Source organism: Peromyscus maniculatus, chromosome 7, assembly GCF_049852395.1.
Source record: "Peromyscus maniculatus bairdii isolate BWxNUB_F1_BW_parent chromosome 7, HU_Pman_BW_mat_3.1, whole genome shotgun sequence".
NCBI classification, from domain to species: Eukaryota; Metazoa; Chordata; class Mammalia; order Rodentia; family Cricetidae; genus Peromyscus; species Peromyscus maniculatus.
Window position 1 is genome coordinate 33,713,751 of NC_134858.1, and position 18,879 is coordinate 33,732,629.

The following is an 18,879-nucleotide window of genomic DNA, read 5'->3' on the forward strand; positions in this document are numbered from 1 at the left end:
GACAGAGCCAGTCATCAGATGGCAACTACTCCAAAGGAAATGAACCCCAAAATTGAAAAACAAAACAAAGTCCAGAGGCAAACAGGACATCAAAGCCTGGGGTGTACCGATCAGGAAGAGATTTGTCTAGAGTCAGATGTTATCTAAAACAAAGTCCAAACACATTTTTCTGCTTCACTAAGCTGAGTAAAAAGAAAAACAAAAAAAAAACAAAAACAAAAAAACCTGATGTTGCTGACATAGAAAAATAGGGAAATGTCCCTGGAGTAAAATGACTCCAACAGCTGCTGGAAATTTCCATCTTTGCTCTTCATGACCTCACTGTGAGTGGCATACACCCCCAAAATGTGTCCTTGTCCCATGGTGCCTGCTACTTTGCTGTCAAACTTGGGGATCACAACATGTGCCCCAAGTCAAGTCAGCCTACCTATCCTCCATCACCCAATTAAAGAGACAAATTCCAAGTGGAGAGCAATAAAAGGAGCTGTCAGTGTCTGAGGTCAAGAGCCTCATTCAAGTTCACCTCAGGCTGTCTGCAGCCTCCTTCTTGCCATTCCTTTTCCCACCTTGTGTCTGACCTCGTGGTTGTCAGGTGAAATGTTCTGAGCTGTATCAACTTAGTAGACTACCAGAAGTACCAATCAAAAAGCTAAGAGTGTCCTTCCACTCTATCTGAGGGCTACAACACAGGCTGCCCTGCTCTGAGGTGACCAAGCTATCTGTTTCCACCAATGTGTTTAAAAAGTGTCTTCAATCATGATACTTTGTTTTCTTTCTATAAAAACTTCATAAAACTGCTGCCTCATTGGAACATGATATTTGGGAAAACCTAAAGCTGTACTTGGGGCCTGTGATCACTTATATTTGACACCAGAATAAATAGTCTTTTTATTCTTTTGAGATGAGAGCACTTTCCTCTCTCAATACATGCTAAGCACTCTCTCTCTCTCTCTCTCTCTCTCTCTCTCTCTCTCTCTCTCTCTCTCTCTCTCTCTCTCTCTCTCATGCTCGTACGCACACACCACCACCACTACCACAACCACCACCACCACCACCACCAAATGACCTTCATCTTATCTCTAATACACCCAGCGTTTTACTCTGTGAACACCATCTATATGCAGGGACAACAGAAATATTCCTCCCTCCTCCCTCATACTCAAACATTACCAAATAAGTCCTGAACAGGGGAATTAACTCATTTGAAAATCATTCTTAGAATAAAACTCTAAATAATACTTTTATTTTAAAAAAAATTGTTTGGCATGATATTTAGCATATCTGTAATCACAGCACTTAGGTTGAGGAAGGAGGATGGACTCTTGCAAACTGGCCATTTCATAGTGAGAGTGATATCAAAATTTTGGTAGAAATGCTAGATCCCAGAAGTGCAGCCTCTCTCTTTCTCTCTCTCTCTCTCTCTCTCTCTCTCTCTCTCTCTCTCTCTCTCTCTCTCTCTCTCTCTCTCTCTGAAGGCCCTCAAAGTTGATTCTGGGACCCCTGATGCTATAAGAAGAGGTAAGCAGACTGTCTTTATTTGTAAGGAAAACTCCTTAGGTATCCCTAGGTCATCCAGGAGAATGACAAGCACCTTGGGACTTAGAGACCTCAGACATCAAAAGACTAAGGCCCATTCATAAACACACCTAAGGAGTCTTTCATTCACAGCTCTCTCACATCTTCTAGATTCCTCAATTCCCTATAGTGCAAGGTGAAGTCCCCTGACTCCCCATTCCTAAATCCTTTAAAGTAGGTTCCCTTAGTTTTCTAGGTGGTTCTAAATTCCTGTCCCTTTGGATCCCACCACAGTTCCTCTGGAGTTAAATCAGTCTTGTGGTCCCCATGAATGATCTTTTTGTCCTCTATTATATCTGAGACTTTCTGTAGTACTACTCTGTAACTCATATAGAGGTTCCACAGAGATGGATTTCCCTTTGGGGCTTCTCCTTCCTATACCTTCTCCCTTTGACACCATTTCTCGGTACCAACACTGGCCTCCTTTCTGCAATGGTGAGCTTTTCAAATCTGAGGGACAGCTGTCCATCTCTGGCACAAGTAAAATCTCAGCCCTGAGTCAGGAGACTCCCCATGGCAGTCCACCCAGATTATATAGTATTTCAGGTCTGTCCTCCAATAGACTGATTTAAGGGGTCAAGAGACTCTTGTCCCCCTTTCTATCTCCACTTGCTCAACTCAATAGGCCACATAATGAATTCCATTGTGACAGCATCTACCCACAGTCTTGATTAGACAATGACTCTCAGTAGCCTGAAAAGGGTACCTTTGACTTTAAAGTTTGAGACCAAAGTAGGGTAAAATGATGAGAAGCTCCTAGCTAGAGCCTTTTTCTGTCTTCAAAATTGCCCCTCCCTTTGCCAGTCCTGTAAGGTTTATTAATTCAGTCACTCTGAAAAACCTGCCCTAAACAATCCTCATTCACTAGAGGATGATTTCTGCAAATGTGACCCTGCCAGCTTCTTCCTCCCTCCTCCCTCAGACTCTCCTCCCTCAGGCACTAGTTGATCTGATGCTCCATCTCTCTCCAGATAAGTTTCCCTCCCCAGTGTATTGCATTGATCTTAGCTCTTCCCCTCTCCTTCTTTACAGGACTCCACCCAGCCAATACAATTGCCTTCCATTACAGCTGCAGCAGAAATTAAACCTTTCCACCAAAAAATCTTCCTTCTCCCTACCTCAAATGTCCTCTCCCACCACCCGACTCCCCATCTCCAGACTTGTCCCCTCCACCTATATGCTCAAATTTTTAACTGCCTCATATTCTTTCTGCTCAGCTTCCCTTGTTAGAGGAGGCAGGAGGAAAGAGCATTCTTAAAGTTCATATTCCATTTTCCTCTCTGATACTGCCCAAGTAGAAAAATAGGAAGGCTCCTTTTCTGCTGACCCTACTCAATATGTAAGAAATTCAAACAGATCACCCACTTCTATGATCTAACTCTCCAGGATATCTACATTATCACAGCCACTTTCACTACATTGGGATTCAGTCATATCTTTAATAATTCAGTCCACACCCAGATTCCCAACCACCTCCCTAGGGGGAATGAGGGGGATCCCCTCTACTGACTCTAAGTGGAGCTATCAACCAGAATCCCCTGACTCAGCACATATGTCTGTGTCTTAATCATTAGAGGTATAAATAGAGCTTTTCTCACAATAGCAAATTATAATAAGATCTGGATATGAGCCAGAGAGCTAATGAAAATCCAGCAACTTGCATAAGCCACATTACAGTGGCTTCCATAAGTATGTGAGTCTAGGACTTAATTTCAGAGGCTGGAAAGCTGTATATAAATACACATTTTATCCCTCAATCTTCCCCCAGATGTTAGGAAAAAAGCTCCAAAAATTAAAGAATGGACCTCTAACCCCACAAAAGTATCTTATTCATTTGGCCTTCAAGATCTTTAATAATAACAGGAAGAGACAAAACAACATAAATGGAAAACAGATCAGGCCAAATTCCAATCAACAGCAACTGCTACACCAGACAGTCAGAAAAGTTCTTCTCATCCTCACAGGATGCCTCTGGGTCCTTACTCAAGTGTGGTTGAGAGGAACATTGGACAAGAGCCTGCCTGGATTCACAGACTCCACTGGAACACTGGCCAGGATGTAAGGTTGAGGAATATTAGACATGGAGCTGTCCTCCAGGTTCTAGGTAAAGGACAGCTGTCCTAAACCCTAACTCCAGGTCATGATTTCCAACTCCTGGCCTGTCAGTACTGGTCACTGACAATTGAAGATGCCCAGTTCCAGAAATCTCAGCTCTGACAATCAATGTGGATTTCCAGCACTAAGCCGAGACTACAAATCATGGATCTGATTTTAGACTTCAGAACTGCCTGTTCAGTCTCAACTGAACATGTGGGCATCTTTGGTCCCTTCTTCCATCTCAAATTTAGGGGGTTGATGACATTACTTCCAAGTCCCTAAAAACCTACCATTAACATCAAAATTTATTCAAAGGTTTGTAAGGCTCTCAACAAAAACCTGGAGGCTACATAACCTCTGTAGCCCATGGTCATCAGGAAAGGTTGAAAGGATAAATGCCATTATAAAAAGTCATCACACGGGCTGGAGAGATGGCTCAAAGGTTAAGAGCACTGACTGCTCTTCCAGAGGTCCTGAGTTCAATTCCCAGCAACCACATGGTGGCTCACAACCAGCTGTAATGAGATCTGGTGCCCTCTTCTGTATACATAATAAATAAATCTAAAAAAAAAAAAAAGTCATCACACTAAATGATCCAAACTCAAATTAGTTGAATTAATCTTTTCCCTATTCCTCTCATAAGAATTCATTCAGTATGCCATACCCAATACAGTCATGACCTAAGTCCCTTTGAACTAATGTATTGACAACCCCTTATTTGGGAAAAATTTCCTCTATGTCCCAATCTTTGGCACGTTGCATTCCTGCCATCTCCACCATCAGACACTTCATGTGACACTCTACTGTCAAACGTCTACCAAAGCCTTTTCCTGGCCCACTGTGTCTACAAATCCCCCCAGGATACAGGGTCTATGGAAAAACTAACTTCAAACCCTTCCTGCAGGCTGGGGACATACTTGTTCCTTCTTACCACCACCACTGCTGCTAGGTTATCAGGTCTTAGCTCTACAGATCTTTTTTCCAGGTTAAAGCCAACTGCTATGCCACGAGGACATACTCCCTTGCTAAAACTTGATGGAAGGTCAACTCTCAGCCATGTCCTAGAGGAAGGACTCTGGGAGAGCCATTCTGTGTCTATCCTCTCCTACTTCTGTGAATTCCTTGAAGATTCCCAGTTCCTATTGAAAAGGCAGCCTAGTGAGATGGCTTCCTCCTCTGTGCCCTCATCTGATGTCTCTGTATCAGAAGGAAAAGGAACTCTTTCCTGTAGTCCTCACTGAGATATCTTAATAGCAGCCAGCACCAGGAGATAAAATCGATGGTTGCCTTCAATTTGTAACTGAATACTGGCTCCAGGCATCTTAAAAAGTTTACCACAGACAAGTTTGTAATCACAACCTTTTCTAACAATGTGGGTCTTTCTTTGCCCTACTTTTTTCTGTATTTCACTTTGCTTGTCTCATGTTAAAGAGGTTCTCACTTCTAATTACTTAAAATGTGCTCTAAATCTTGCTGACCAGATGCTTCTAATACAGAACTAGCAAACATTGCTGGCTGAGTCTTTTCTTTTCTACAGCAGCATGCATGGCTATCCCAGATCTTGTGCTAATTGAACAGATTCACAAGCGTCACTCTGGACCCTAAACCAAAATGGACTTGTTCTTGCTGATAGGACTTCCAAACAGTATGACACATATATCCAGATCATATATCAAAGATCTCCAAGTTCATGAATAATTAGGTGTCTGTTGTCAGACCCCTCCATTGCCATGCATGCTCTCTTAATGGGACAAGCTCCTCTTTGTTTTACTATGCAGCCTCCTATAGAAGTATTCCAGCAGGACCACCAGACTCTTCATTATGTAACCTCACTAACACCACCAAGCCGCCTCTGATTACCCCTCTCATTGGGTTGACCACTCTGTCACACCTGCTGCAAATGGGAAATCTCCCAGCTGCTGTATTTCTCAAGTTCATGTCTACTTCTCTAGCCAATGGCTTAGATCCTATCAGGATCTACTACTGAGGGTACCAAAGTTCCCCCATTGGCCTTTTTCTGTGTCTCCAAACAAAAGAAGACTCCATACTATAGCTTAAGTTTTCTCTGGTTCTGCCCAGCCACACAGACCCTGCAGCCGCTTATAAAATAATCACTCAGAAGCTTTAATTAATATAAAAAGTGCTCAGCCATTAGCTCAGGACTACCACTGACTAGCTCTAACTTTTAAACTCAGCCCATTTTTGTTAATCTATATGTCACCATATATTCTGTGGCTTTACCTGTGTGCCATTGCATGCTCCTCCCTGGATGGCAGGATGGCATCTACTGACTCAGCCTTCCCCTTCCCAGAATTCTCCTCTCTACTTGTCCCACCTATACTTCCTTCCTGGCTACTGGCCAATCACTGTTTTATTTATCAACCAATCAGAGCAACACATTCACAGCATACAGAACATCCCACAGCACCAAACAATCTATAAAATGACACTTCCCTCCACCTCCTGCCTTATCTGGAAATATACAAACATTCTCTTCTATTTTAACCCTTACCCTGCTGTCACACCTCTGACAGGAGAAACTAGCCAGCTCTCTTGGTCTGGGAAGATGAACCCATTCTTTTTAGTCGACTGCCTACCTATTTGAACAGCAGGACATTATCCTCCATGCCACATCAGCCTATCTCTGTCTCTCCACCATTTGGATGGGGACTTATACACTAACATGTCTACCAAATGTAGCTGTGGCTCCAACAGCCAAAGAATCCTGCCACATTAATGGCACACACACACACACATACACACACACACACACACCATGCACACACATTTCCCATTCCTACCCCACCCATTGTGGCCAAGGGAATAATAGCAAGTACTGACACAGGACTCATAGACCTAAGCACTTCTGTAACTTACTGTCACTTTTTATCTTGTGACACACAGGAAAGGGCTGATGAACTTTTACAAGGCCTACTAAAAATTCAAGATCAGATTCCTTGGCAGCCATCACTCCACAAAACTGGAGAGTCTTAGATCTTCTGACAGTGGAAACAAGAGGGCTTTGCCTTTTTTAAGAGCTAACGAATGCTGCTTCTGGGTAAGTCAATCCTGTCTGGCCAGAGACACAGCATGTCACAGGCTCATAGTCTTTCTAGAATCAGACAGGAGACATCAGAGTCATGAAGCAGATGGCATTAAAAAGTTTCATGGATTTCCTGTCTTACACCTGTGGTTACCCATCTAATAAGTGTCTTGACCTCATATCCACAGGTCACTCCATAATCTGCATGCTGATCCAGTTCATCCAGAGCATGGTTCAGCATGCTACTCAGACACATGTACACAACATCTTTCTGATGTGAACATGCCTATACCAGGCCTCATCCCACAACCTACACCCTACTGAGGAACATAGAAAAAAAGGAACAAGGGCCGTATCTGGCCTCCTTATTACTTTCATTCCTGCACAGCTTGAAAAAGCCAGAGAAGTCTACACTCAAGGAGTCAATGTTCACAGGCACCCACTTGACACCTCAAAAGTCTTGCTTCAGATGTCATCATGACGGGAACTAGATGCCAACAAACAAATTCGACTCTATCAGTCCTCCAGTCCATAGTGACTAAGAAAAGGGCATGTGAACTGTAACATATGAGGTAAAATGAACCCCGTCCTCCACATAGTGACTCCTGGTCAGAGTATTTTACCACAGCAGCTGAATGAAACTACAGAAGATTTTTATTGAAATTAGTATCTTCTGCCATTGAAGAGACATTGATAAACATCTGAAAAGTTACACACTGAAACAAAACATTCACAATACACTTTATTAACAAAGAACATGAAGCCAAAATACATGAAGACTTTTCTCAGGTCAATAAATCTGATGCAAAGAATCAGAGCAGATAATTAATTAGCTGAAGAGATCCTGGTGATAACAAGCATGTGAAAAGTGCTGAATGTCCCCCTTCATTAGAAAAGAACAAATCCAAACCACTGAACATGTGTGAGAATGATTGAACCAAGAGGATAAACGCACCAATGACCGCCAATACCAAGTGCTGGTATGGTTTGTGATGGTTTCAATAAGAAATGCTTTCCATAGTCTTGGGCAGTTGAATGTTTGATCCCAAGCCAGTGGCACTGTTTGGGGAGGTTTGGGAGAAGTAGTCTTGTTGGAGGAAGTCGGTCACTGGGGTCAGAATTTGAGGTTTCAAAAGTCATATACTGTACCCAATGCACACTCTCCTTTTGATGCTTGCAATACAAGATGTGAGCCCTCAGCTTCCTTCTCCAGTTGCCATGCTAGCTTGTTGCCATGCTTCCCTGCCATCATGGACTCTTGTCCCTCTGGAACTATGAATAAAACCCCTTCCTTCTATAAGCTGCCTTGGTCATAGTGTTTTATCACAGAAATAGAAAAGTAACTAACACACAAGTTCCCAGGAAGTGAGGTATTGCTGTGACAGATCTGACCATGTTGGGTTCCCTTGCTTGCTTGATTGTTTTAGGAATGTTGAAGACCTTGTAACTCTGTACTAGAAAAGCCATTGAATACTCTGACCAGCGTTTAATGAGCCATTCTAGGAGGATCCTGGAAGACAGTAGTGCTGCAAACTATAAGGACTGTTGAGGCCCAGCTCAAGAGTTTCCAGGGAGGTTTCTAGCCACAAGCTAGAGATTGTTCTTGTGATATTTTGGCAAAACTTGTGGCTGCTTTCTGCCTATGTCCAGCAGAAGACACTGTCATTCAAGTGAGGAGGCAGTCTACAGAATTGGGAAAAGTATGTACCAGCTATACATCCAAAAGTGGATTAGTATCTAGAATATATAAAACCTCAAAAAGCTAGACATTAAGAAAAATAGACCATTGGAAAAAGGTTGCATGGACTAAATAGAGAATTCTCAAAAGATGAAATGAAAATGGCTGAGAAGCATCTTCTTTCATGTTCATCATCCCTAGCCATCGGGGAAAGGCAAGATAAAACTGCTTTACGATTTAATCTTAGCCCAATCAGAATGGCTGAGATCCAAATAAACAAATGGTAGCAAAATCTGGCTTGCATGTAGGAAAGGGAAAGACTTACTTCCTGTTTGTGGGAATGCAACCTGGGATGGCCACTATGAAAATCAGAGTACAAGTTCCTCAGAAATAGATCTACCACATTATCCAGCCACACCATTCTTGGTCATACATACCCTGCTGTAGAGACATTTGCTCATCCAAGTCCATTGCTGTTCTATTCACCATGGCCAAGAAATAGAAACAGTCTAGATGTCCATCAATTAATGAATGGATAATGAAAATGTGGTATATCTTCATAATGGAATATTATACAGGTGTTTTTATTTTAAATATTTATAAAATATTATAAAAATATCTATATGCAAATAGATAAAAGCATAACACACCAAAAATTAACCAAACCCAAAGTCTATGTAGCTCAGTGAACCCCTATATGGTTAGAATAAGCACTAAAAACAAAAACAGTGGGGCTTCACACAAATTTTGCACTTTCAGTATTAAATATATTTTATACAATTATGTACCACCAAAACAAAAAACAAAAAAAAAACAAAATCCATCCCAGAAATAGAGCTAGACTAACAATGAGTTCCACATCCTCTTTCATAACTTTTTCCCCTTCCCTGCATTCAGTCCTTCCTTATCCCCTAACACTCAGTCCTGCTTGTTCTCTTCCTTCATGGTACATTGTACCCATGTACATCTGTTAACATACATACATACATTATTGGATAGGTTCTGCATGGGAAGGAGAACGTGCCTTTCTTTTCTTTCTGAGATTATGCAAGCCTGCTTAATATTACACATTCTAAGTCCATCCATTTTCCTGCAAATTTTTAACTTCATTATTCTATACAGCTGAATAATAGTCAGCTTTACACACACACACACACACACACATATATACACCAAATTTTCATTATTTGTTCATCTGTTGGTGTATAGCTATGTTGATTCCAATCCTTTGCTATAGTGAATAAAGCAGCAATAAGCATGGAATGAAATGCGAATATCTCTATGGTAGAATATTGACTACTCCAGGAGAATGCCCAGGAATGAGATGGCTGGGTCCTATGTTAGCTGTAGCTGTAACTTTTAAGAAATCTCCAAACTGATTTCCACAATAGCTAGACTAATTTGCACCCTCTTCAGCAGTGAGTGAGGCTTCCTGTCCATATCTTCTCCAACATTTGTTGTCAAGTTGGTTAATGACAGCATTCTGACTGGGGTAAGGTGGTCTCTCAAAGTAGTTTTAATTTGCATTTCCCCAATTGATAAAAATACTGAATACTATTTTTTTTTCGCCTTTATTTTTTTCTCTTATTGAAAATAGATTTTTCTCCATTCAATATATTCTGGTTATGTTTTCCCCTCCTGCATGCTCCCCCAAGTTCCTCTCCTCTTTCCCTCTCATCCAGATCCACATCATTGCTGTCTCTCCTCAGAAAATAAACATGCATCTCAGGAATAATATAATGAAAGAAATCGAAACCAAATATCAGTAGCCATGTGGTGGTGGCAGATGTGTTTAATCCCAGCACTCTGGATGCAGAGGCTAGTGGATATCTGATTTTTGAGGCCAACCTTGTCAGTAGAGTAAGTTCCAGGACAGCTGGTGCTTGCTATACAGGGAAACCCTGTCTTGAAATCCACCCCCCAAAAAATCAGAATATGATAAAACAACCAAATAAGAAAAAAAGCAAAAGAAATGCATATAGACATAAGAACACACACGTTTGCATGCACAAGAATCCCATAGAAACCCAAAACTGGAAGTTGTAATATATACATAAAAGACTTATAATGTATAATAAATAATAATAATAAAGCTCTGACATTATTCTGAGACAAAAAGAACCTCCAAAGATACCATAGAACGTATTTTCTATTGGCTATCTAAAGTTGGACATGGAGCCTACCCTTAAGGGTGGTTTGTTTCCCAGGTGAGACTCCATTAAAAAAAAGAATTTGTCATTTGCAAGTGGCACTCAGTTGGAGATAGCTTCTAGGTTATGGATGGGAACATGTGTCTACTTCTCTCCCAATCTGGGGCAGACCTATGCAAGCCCTGTGCATGTTGCCTCAGTCTCTGTGAGTTCATACGTACATAGAATCTGTTGTTTAAGAGGCCTTGTTTCTTTGGTGTCCTCCCTCCCTTCCGGCTCTTACACTCTTTCTGCGTCCTCTTCCACAGGGTACCCTGAGCCCTGAGGGTGGATTTGATGGAGACATCCCATTTAGGGCTGAGTGCTCCAAGATCTTTCACTCTTTCTGTATTGTCTGGTTGTGGGGCTCTGTATTTGTTTTCTTCTGCTGTGGGAGGAAACACCTCGGATGATGGCGGAGAAAGGCACAGACCTATGAATTTAGCAGAATGTCATTAGAGTAGTTTTATTGATAAGTTCCTTTAGCACAGACGTTCTCAACCTGTGGGGTTGGGTTGTGGAATATTTAACTATGTAAAGATTTGTTACATTTGTTTATGCTGTGGAATATTGCTTTAACTATGTAAGGTGTGTTACATTTGTCTATGCTGAATTTCTTTAATTATGTAAAGATGTGTTGTATTTGTTTCACCTTGCCTGCCTAAGGCATCTGATTGGTCTACAAAAAGCTGTATGGCCAATAGCTAGGTGGGAGAGGGATAGGCAGGGAAGGTGGGCAGAGAGAATAAATAGGAGGGGAAAGAGGGGAGAAGAAAATGAGGGAGAAAAAGAAGGAGATGCTCGGGGCCAGCCAGGCAGCTGCCAGCCAGTTAGATGGAACAGACATACAGAAGGAAAGAAAGGTAAAAAGCCCCAAGGCAAAACATAGATAAAGAGAAGCAGGTTGAGTTATAAAAGCTAGCAAGAAATGAGGATAAGATAAGGCTGAGCATTCATAACTAATATTACATCTCCAGGTCATAATTGGGGAACTGGTTGGTAGCCGAAAGAAAAAGCCCAGTACAGGGTTGCAACCCTTTTGGAAGTAGAATGACCCTTTCACAGCAGTCAGCATATCATAGTTCCTGGATTCAGACGTTTACACTATGATTCATAACAGTAACAAAATCACAGTTATGAAGTAGCAATGAAAATATTTTATGATTGGGAGGGTCACCACAACATGAGGAACTATTGCAGCATTAGGTAGATTGAGAACCAGTGCTTTAGCAGAACAATAGTAGCTGGTTTTCCTCTAGGTCCCTGGCCTATCTGATCTCAGGTTTTTGGCCACCCAAACAGCACTGAATATGGTTCCATCCCAAGGAGTGGGCCTTAAATCTAATCAAATATTGGTTGGTTACTCCCACAAGCTTTCTGTCACTAAAGCAGCATTGTGTCTTGTAGGCAGACCACTGTAGATCAAAGGGTTTGTAGCTGGGTGAGTGTTTACCTTTCTCCTTTGGTAGCATGCAGAGTACCTTCTAGTAACATGTGTACTAGTCCATAGGGGCGATGCCTCTCGGTAGGCACTAGCTCTATTTCTCTGTGATCAATGAGTTATGTAGGTGTTGTTTTCAGCAATAGGGCCTTATCTTCAGTTTGTAGAGAACCACCAAAAGCCTTGGCAATCGGCTGGGTTGTTTGAGGGTTCCCATGTGTTTTACTTAGGGTTTCTATTGCTGTAATGGGACCCATTACCATGCAACTCTTACTAAGGAAAACATTTAATAGGGCCTGGCTTATAGTGTCAAGGTTTAGTCCATGAACATCATGGTGGGAAGCATGCCTGTGCAGGCAGACATGGTGCTGGAGGAGCTGAGAGTTCTGCATTTGGATTGGCAGGCAACAGGAAGAGAGAGTGACACTGGGACTGGCTTGAGCAACTGAAACCTCAAAGCCCATTGCCATGACCCACTTCCTCCAAGGCCACACCTACTCCAACAAGGCCACACCTCCTAATAGTGCCACACTCTATGAACCTATGAGAGCCATTGTCATTCAAACTGCCACACCATGGGACCCCTTTGTGTAACAACTCAATTAGATGTAACCCATTCCCAGTACAGGAAGCTTTATTTGGTGATAAGAGATATAAAGTTGGGGCTCTGTCTCCCCGACTATTTGGCAATTTCATTTAGCTCACCTTCATATATGTATATATTATAGAAAGTATCTATTGAATTATGATTCCATATGACCCCTCAAACGATCCTTAGTTTTAGGTGTCCCTCCCAGTATTCCCTCCCATGCCGACTCTCCCCTCCCACTCCTTGTTTGATCCTCACGTTCCATAACTATCTATTCTATTTCCCATTCTTAGGGAGACCTCTCCCTGCTCCCTAGTCTTGTACACTTTTTAAAAGGTTATTGGCCTCTGTGTTTCTTTCTTTCTTTCCTCTTCTTTCTCTCCTTCTTTTTGAAAACTATCTATACATTTCAGCTACCCATTTATTGATTGACAGTTGTATTTCCTTGGTTTTTAATTTCTCTAATATGTGGGTGCTAGCATTGATTCTTCAACATGTGCACTCCATTTGGAATACCCACAAATATCAGGAAATTAGTAAAGTGCCATGGGAGAGAGAATTCAAGGGGAAAAGGTGGAATGCAGTGTCAAGAGTTAAAGGAGAATAATGGTACAGAAAGGGTTAAATGGGGAGGAGGATGGAAGGGTAGAGGAAGGAATGTGGAAAGGGATAAAAAATAATGCTATAATTGTATTATTGTTCACTGCATTTATTGTGTATTCAGCTGTTTTGCTCTCTTTCTCTCTCTCTCTATCTGTGTGTGTGTGTGTGTGTGTGTGTGTGTGTGTGTGTGTGTGTGTGTGTGTGTGTCCTGCAATGGTCAGCATGTGGAGGTCAGAGAAGAACTTGTATAAATCCATTTTCTCCTTCTACCTACCATGTGGTTCCCAGGAACTGAACTCGGGTCATCAGGCTTAGTGACAAATAACTTTACTCACTGGCCCCCTAATTCTATGATTTTAAACTTGAGGAGAGATAATAAGATACAATGTGTGAGTGCATTGACCACCAAGTCTCACCACTGAGTTCAGCCTTCATAACCAACGTGGTGGAAGGAGAGTACTGACTCCTGCAGGTTAACCTTGAACTTCCACATACATGTCATGGCATGTCAACATAGAAACACACATATACAAATAAATGTACATATCTTGTAATTGAAAGTAATATAGACAACTATACAGAATTAACGACTTAAACTTTTAATGATACATAAGAATGACAGAGTACCCGACATAATATAGTAAGATACATGTGGACTACAAAAGACATCTAAGGCATATGATGGAAAGACTAAGATACAGGGTTCTAGACAAGGTCAGTAGTAGAATGCTTGCTCTCATGTTCCAGAGCCGGAATTCAATAAACAGCACTGAAAAACAAGGTTATAATGATTTTTAATACTTGTAAGTTTATAAATAGCCATATGTAAACACATGTAAATATGCATCATAACTTATTAATGATTTTAAAACTTTGGAATATATGCCCAAACATGTAATAAGTCATGTCTTTGCAGGGTGGGATGGGATTACTAGCCATGTTTCCTTGGACAGAATTGCCTGTATTTTCTAAGGTTTGTCTGCAATGTGCTAGAAAATACATAAAAATAAAGATTCAAACAACATCAACTTCAAATGTATGTAATTTACTAGGAATAAAGCTAATCTGAGCCATCTTTCCATGTGTACACAAAATAGAATTGGATGCTGTGGTGCTGAAATGACTTCAGCCCATCTAATCTTAACTATAACTTGATTGTGTCAAGAATGTCTAAGACATTCCTCAAACACAGCTCTGGGTGTGTCTGTCACATTTCTAGACACGGATATGAAGTCTCTGACCTAATTAAACTGTTTAAGCCATTATCAAATTTTGAATAGATGATTAAGAGAGTTACATGATGAATTGCAGAAAGCAAGGACCATGGCCTTGGAGGGTGTATCCAGGTCCCTTCCTACATGCTCAGCTATGTGTCCTACATGCCATGATGTGAACAGCTCTGGTCCACTATGCCCTTCCCCCAACAATGAAAACCTCTAAAATCATAAACTAAACTATATCATTGCTCCACTGTACTGTTTTACCCAGGTCACAGCAGTGAGAAATCGGATAGCATATGTCTCCCATTCAATCAATAAGAATGAAGTGAGATACTGAACTAATGTTTGCTAGAACCTTGGCAGAAGAGGTGCCACGAATCTGAAGGTTCTTAAAGGGGCTGTGAGGTCTGCCATATTCACTAGTGTAAAACCAGTGTTGAAAGTAAAAGTGAGAGGAACAGGGGAAGTGTGGCAAATGTCAGCTAGTGGTGGAAGGATGGGGGCAGAGGAAGAAGGGAGCAGGAATCTGACAGGCAGAAGCTCTCAGGATATGGGGAAGCAGAGAGCATCACTCTACTCCCAACTAACTGTTGAAACATTAACAGCGGGTGCTGATTCCAGGCAGGTGTCAGGGCTTGGCAGTGCAGGGAATAGATGGTTCAGTGTCGTGAGCCTTGAGAGCACAGGGGAGGAACAAGGACTCACCTGCAGCAGGACTGAGCAAGGAAGGGCCCAGCCTCTAAAACTCATTACACAGCGATTGGTTATGGCAACATGTAAAATCCAGTGTTATATTATATTGGGTGAAAGTCTTATTGAAACATCCAGAAGAACAATCCTGCTGCCCAAACCAGATGTCATAACCTGTATAGGAAAAATAACAAGGGTCAAACCTAAGTATTTATAAAATCAGAGTCTCAGAAAAAGGTGACTTAGACTCCCTGGGGAAATGTATGCCAGCCATACTCAGGTGACTGTAGTTATCATCTATCAACCTGTAATCTGGCCTGCAGGCATGCCTCCCATTCCCCAAATTACTGACTGTATTTTACATTTCAAATCCTTTCATCCCTATATGTTTCCCAAGAAAGTTACTAAAGACCATAGAGAGACTCCTGCAGAAAAGATACTTCATCTGGCAAAGAATGGTAGGCAACCAGTACCAAATGGAAAGGAGTCTCCTGAATTTGCCCACAAAACACACCGCCCTAGTCTCTGCTTTGTCCCCAGGAGTGTAAAGAGGGGTGGTTCCTTCCTGAGCAGCAGACAGAGTGACCCCAATATCTCCCAGGCTTGACGCACCTTTAGACACTACCAGTATGCCACATTCCTGGTCATCTTTAGCCTCACAGGTGCTTTCTCCTTTCACACACACTCCATCGGTATTTAACCAGTCACACTGCAAACATGTCAGAGCTGAAAAGGCAAAATCAAGAATAAGAGGTTCAACTGGAGCACCACCTCAAGGATCAGGCAGGAACTGAGCCTGTGGCTATAATCAATAAGTAAGAAACAATGACCACGGAAAGAGCTGGGTGTATGCTGAGCTGACCTCTAAAGGGTAGCCCATGACCTTGGACACTAGGCAGGGATTTGAGAAGAGCCAAGTTTCTCCAGTTCAAATACCGTGAATGAACTGGGCTATGAGGAGGAAGCTCAAAGCTCTGATGTGGGGAGCTTGAGCCTGCCGCCTATGACCAGACAAGTGCTCCCACCACTTCATTACCTTCATCCTGCCAAGGACCTTCCTTGCATCATTTCCAATACAAATTTAGGTCTATGCACAGGTAAGCTGGAGGAATTGATAATGCTTTCTTGTTAAGAATGAGGAGGTGAACTGAAGGACCAGAAGTAAGGACACCCGAAGCAGAGGCATGACAAAGAGGATTTGGAGATTCCTGTACTGTATACAACAGAGGGAAAAGAAGAAAGGAGAGGTGAGGATATGGAGATGAAGGCTGTGGGGTCCATGAATAAAAGTAGTCAGGTCTTTTATCTTATTCCTAACCTCCCCAGCCCAATACCCTTTGACAGTAGGTCTGCCCACCAGCATCGGCCCTTTCCATCTGCCAGTATCTCACTGTGGAGGAAGCCCACCACCAGGGAAAGACCCAGCAGGAGCAGCAGGAAGTGCTTTTCCATGGCAGTGGGATCCCAGGTGAAGAGAGCAGGACAGAGCACTCAAGGCCTAGCCTCAGCAATGCATGCTTATATATGAGCTCAGGCTAGAAAGGCAGCCAATGGGATCCCAAGCCAGTGTGCTGAGCAGACAGCCCGGGGGAAGCACAGAGCCTACGTGCTTCACTCTGCCTGCTCCCTTCTCCATCCCTACCCAGTGGTTCAAGTACTTCCGGATTCCTGTCCACATGTTTAGTTCACTAACTTTCAAATGGGGATTACTAGCTGTGCGATTCAAAGGACTTTTGAGACTGGGTGGCTGAGGAGTCTGGAGGGTGCTACACACCTACTCCTTTGGGATTCTGGAATATACTGAAGACCAGCTGGGACATCCAGCCTCATGGACTGAACAGCTACTGGATTCTTAGACGTTCTGTTAGTAGGCAGCCATTGTTGGACTAGCTGGAACACATTCTGAAAGCCTCTCTAATAAGTCCCCATTCTATCAGTTCTGTTCCATTAGAGAACCCTGACTAATATAGACCTCCTGGGTGGCTCCATCCCTAGGAAGCTTTTTCAGTTAGTGTGAGTTCGCTCAGCTCCCACAGTCCCTTTATTTTGTTTTTCATTATGTTGTCTGTCTTCAGCTTCTGCTTGCTTAACCTTCTGGCTTTCCACATCCCATGATACACACTCTCTTCCTTTGCAAAATGCAACTCAAGGCTTTTAGGCTTACAACCCTGTGACACTATGACAGATCAGTGCTAATCAGAGCCCTCAGGTGTACCTTCTCAGTTGGAATACAGTATTCAGAGGAAAAAAAATGAGGCCTTTATCCCATCACTGTTCTCACAGGGGGAAAAAGTAGAGACAGAAGGATTACAAATAAAAGGCAAAATGGCCACCAACAATCAGGCCCAGAGTGACTGCTTAGAGCCTGACATGGTGACTTGTGATTCATTCTCTGAAAATTTGGAATCTAATTCCTAATGCCCACAGATTCCTCTCCCTAAATAAGCAGAGTCGGGAAATAACATGTAATGTTATAAAATGTATCACATAAGAAAGCAGTGAGATGCTAACTTGTTATTTATTCAAATACCATACCACAGAATGGGCAATTGAGATGAGACCAAGTGATCAATTCTCTCTCTCTCTCTCTCTCTCTCTCTCTCTCTCTCTCTCTCTCATAATCTGGTCCTCCCACAGTGTGTATCTTTTCTTACAGTTCTATAATTTCGTGTCTGGTAAAGACTTTTACCAGTGCACCTTATCATTGTTTCCAGTACAATAGCAGATACCACATATATCTAAGGGCAGATCTTCCTTTTGCTGCCCACAGATACCTCGAACACACTCCCTCCTCTGAAAAGGCATTGGCTAACAAGCTGTCTGAGAGACCGGAGTTTCTATTTTCCCTTCCAAATCAAACTCACCCACTGGGGGGGGGGGGAATGGTATTCTTCATTCCCTATATATCCATACAAAGGTTTCATTACCTTTCCACTTCTGAAAACAACTACCCCAAATGTTCTTTTCTAAAAGAATCAGCTCTCATGAAGGCCTTTGAGGCCCAGAACAAAATTCCACAGTTAAATTGATCTCCACAGATTGGGAACCAGAATCATTCTCTGGATGTGTTCCCTTGTACAGAGATGTGGCCAGAGAGAAAGTCACAGATCCCACTGGGATGGGTGAAACATTGGTACCACTGCATCCTGTTACCTGAGCTCTTCATAGCAAGATATTTAGAAGCCCCAGTGGGCTAAATTCAATATCAGCTGCTGTTCAAATCTTGCCCATCTATAGCTCTGTCTCTCTGCACACACATAGATGATTCTGCATGTGGACTCCAGTCTAACAGACTTATTCCTTCCCCTATAGACATCAGAGACTGCCTGACTACAGCAGGTGCTATCCATTAATCATCACTCACTTGGCACAGAACCTCCCTGCTTCTTCTGAAACTTATCAAAAGATCCTTGTTCTCTGTTATGTATGCCTGAATTTTCCTCACAGTCCTTTCTATCCTGCAGTCTATCTGTCCATCTATAGCATCAAGCTCCCAAATACCTCTTGCCCAACAGTACACTCTGTGACACTGTCTTGACACCTTCTACAGCTTGTGGAACTAGGAACTTTTTAGACAGTTTGTTTTAGAGGACAGGACTAAAAAGAAGAGTCTGAAAAAAGCTTAATGCTTTAAAAATGACCATTTCCAATTACAGATCAATGACTTTCAAAAATAATGGTAGGATAGACAGGCAAACTTGCTCACCTTGTTAACAGAGAAGTTAGGGTCAAACGCATGTGTGTATTTTCCATG

The 18,879-nt window shown here is 42.2% G+C and overlaps 1 protein-coding gene across 1 annotated transcript in view; it reads right to left on the bottom strand.

Annotated features, from left to right (window-relative positions):
* Positions 1-16,609, bottom strand: part of LOC102927765 (prostate and testis expressed protein 14-like) — a 35,130-nt gene extending 18,521 nt beyond the window's left edge. The window contains exons 1-4 of the mRNA XM_006991166.3: positions 16,517-16,609; positions 15,738-15,851; positions 15,141-15,299; positions 13,857-13,984 (exon numbers count right to left, since the gene is read on the bottom strand). Coding sequence (XP_006991228.3) covers positions 15,175-15,299; positions 15,738-15,851; positions 16,517-16,577 — 300 coding nt within the window. The 5' untranslated portion in view covers positions 16,578-16,609 and the 3' untranslated portion in view covers positions 13,857-13,984; positions 15,141-15,174. Of the gene's footprint in view, positions 13,985-15,140; positions 15,300-15,737; positions 15,852-16,516 lie in introns of the transcript that reaches the window.
* Between the last annotated feature and the right edge of the window lie 2,270 nt (positions 16,610-18,879).